Raw genomic sequence first — 1,456 nt, forward strand, 5'->3', positions numbered from 1 at the left:
GTCTCACACGTTCCTTTTTAGAGTTGTTCTATAAGCCCAAAGGACGCTATAGAGCTCGTCTACCCAGTTCTCTTATGCTTCAGCTAATCTCTGTTTGATTCCTTGTACTAAGGTCCGGTTAGTTACTTCGGTCATTCCATTAGTTTGCGGGTGTGCCGCCGATGTGAATTTTAAGTTGATCATCAAATCTGCACAAATTTTTCTAAACCGTGCGCAATCAAACTATTTCCAATTATCCGCAACCACAATGTGTGGTATGCCAAATCTACATACTACTTCGTTCTTGAAGAATTCCTCTATTCTTACTACCATTATGGTTGACATTGCCACTACCTCTACCCATTTTGTGAAGTGGCCGATAGCGACAATGAGGAATTTCATTTGGTTTCTGGCTGTTAGGAAGGGCCCTACTATGTCCATTCCCCACATGGCGAAAATCCAGGGGCTTTATAGAGAGCTTTGTGGTACAGTCGGTCTATGGCTAACGTTGTCATGTCTTTGACATTTATCACATTTTTCATGAGTTCTTTGGCATCTTCCTTTATTGTCGGCCAATAGTAGTCTTGTAGCATTGTCTTCCTTGCTATCGTGTTGTCGCCTTCATGGCCTCCGCATATTCCCTCGTGAATTTCCTTCAGAAATAGGCGTCCATTCTCGACTGATACGCATTTCTCTAGGGGTGGGTTAGCGAAGTTTGATAAAGGTTTTTTTTGTACTATGAGTAATTGGCTGATTTTCGAATAATTCGAACAGCTTTGATGTTGTCTTGTGGCAATCACTCATTTTCCAAGTATTTGATTATTGGAATAATCCATTTGTCGACTTCATCGATCGCCATTACTTCCGTTTCGTTGATGCTCGGCTGTTGTAGGGGTTCTTTTAGCTGCATTTTGCTGAAAATATCCCTGAGTTCGGAGTCAGACTTTGTTATGACGTCGGCCTCAGTATTTTGGTCTCATGGGATTTGTCTAATCTCTCATTGTCCTCCTTGTGCTTCCAATTTTTGGAGCATTCCTTTGACTTCCGCCAGATATTTGTTCATCCATGTTTCTTTAGCTTGGTACTTGCCTTTAACTTTTTTTACCACCAGTTGTGAGTCGCTATGGATTTTCAGAATTTTTGTTTTTACTTCTAGTGCTAGGACGAGTTCGGCGATTAGGGCTTTGTTTTCGACGACATTATTGTTTGCCTCAAATTCGATGTTCACTCCGCACTCGATTCTTATGTTTCCCGGGTCTTTCAAGATGGCTCTCGCTCCATTACCTTTTTCATTTGAGGCTTCATCCACATGTAACTCCTAGAAGAGATCTAGGATAGTTTCTTCCTGTTCGTCTAGAGTAATTTCGGCCATCAAAATCTGCCAGTGCTTATGCTTTGAGCGTTTGGTGAGGTTCGTAGCGGATATCATGTTCGCTTAGTTGGATTGACCAATGGACAGGTCGTCCGGAGGTTTTGG

The 1,456-nt window shown here is 42.1% G+C and overlaps 1 protein-coding gene across 1 annotated transcript; it reads right to left on the bottom strand.

Annotated features, from left to right (window-relative positions):
- Positions 1-410: 410 nt before the first annotated feature.
- On the bottom strand, positions 411-838 carry LOC126668479 (uncharacterized). Its single transcript, XM_050361671.1, has 2 exons — positions 780-838; positions 411-729 (listed from the first exon to the last, which is right to left on the bottom strand). The coding sequence occupies exons 1-2, from the start codon at positions 836-838 to the stop codon at positions 411-413; spliced, it is 378 nt and encodes a 125-aa protein (XP_050217628.1).
- Between the last annotated feature and the right edge of the window lie 618 nt (positions 839-1,456).

Source organism: Mercurialis annua, linkage group LG2 (assembly GCF_937616625.2).
Source record: "Mercurialis annua linkage group LG2, ddMerAnnu1.2, whole genome shotgun sequence".
In the NCBI taxonomy this organism is placed as follows: Eukaryota; Viridiplantae; Streptophyta; class Magnoliopsida; order Malpighiales; family Euphorbiaceae; genus Mercurialis; species Mercurialis annua.

Coding starts and splice junctions, on each gene's coding strand:
- LOC126668479 (XM_050361671.1), bottom strand. CDS start 838: ATGGCGATCGATGAAGTCGACAAATGGATTATTCCAATAATCAAATAC. Junction 730..779: donor ATCAAATACTTGGAAAATGA/GTGATTGCCACA, acceptor TTCGAAAATCAG/CCAATTACTCATAGTACAAA.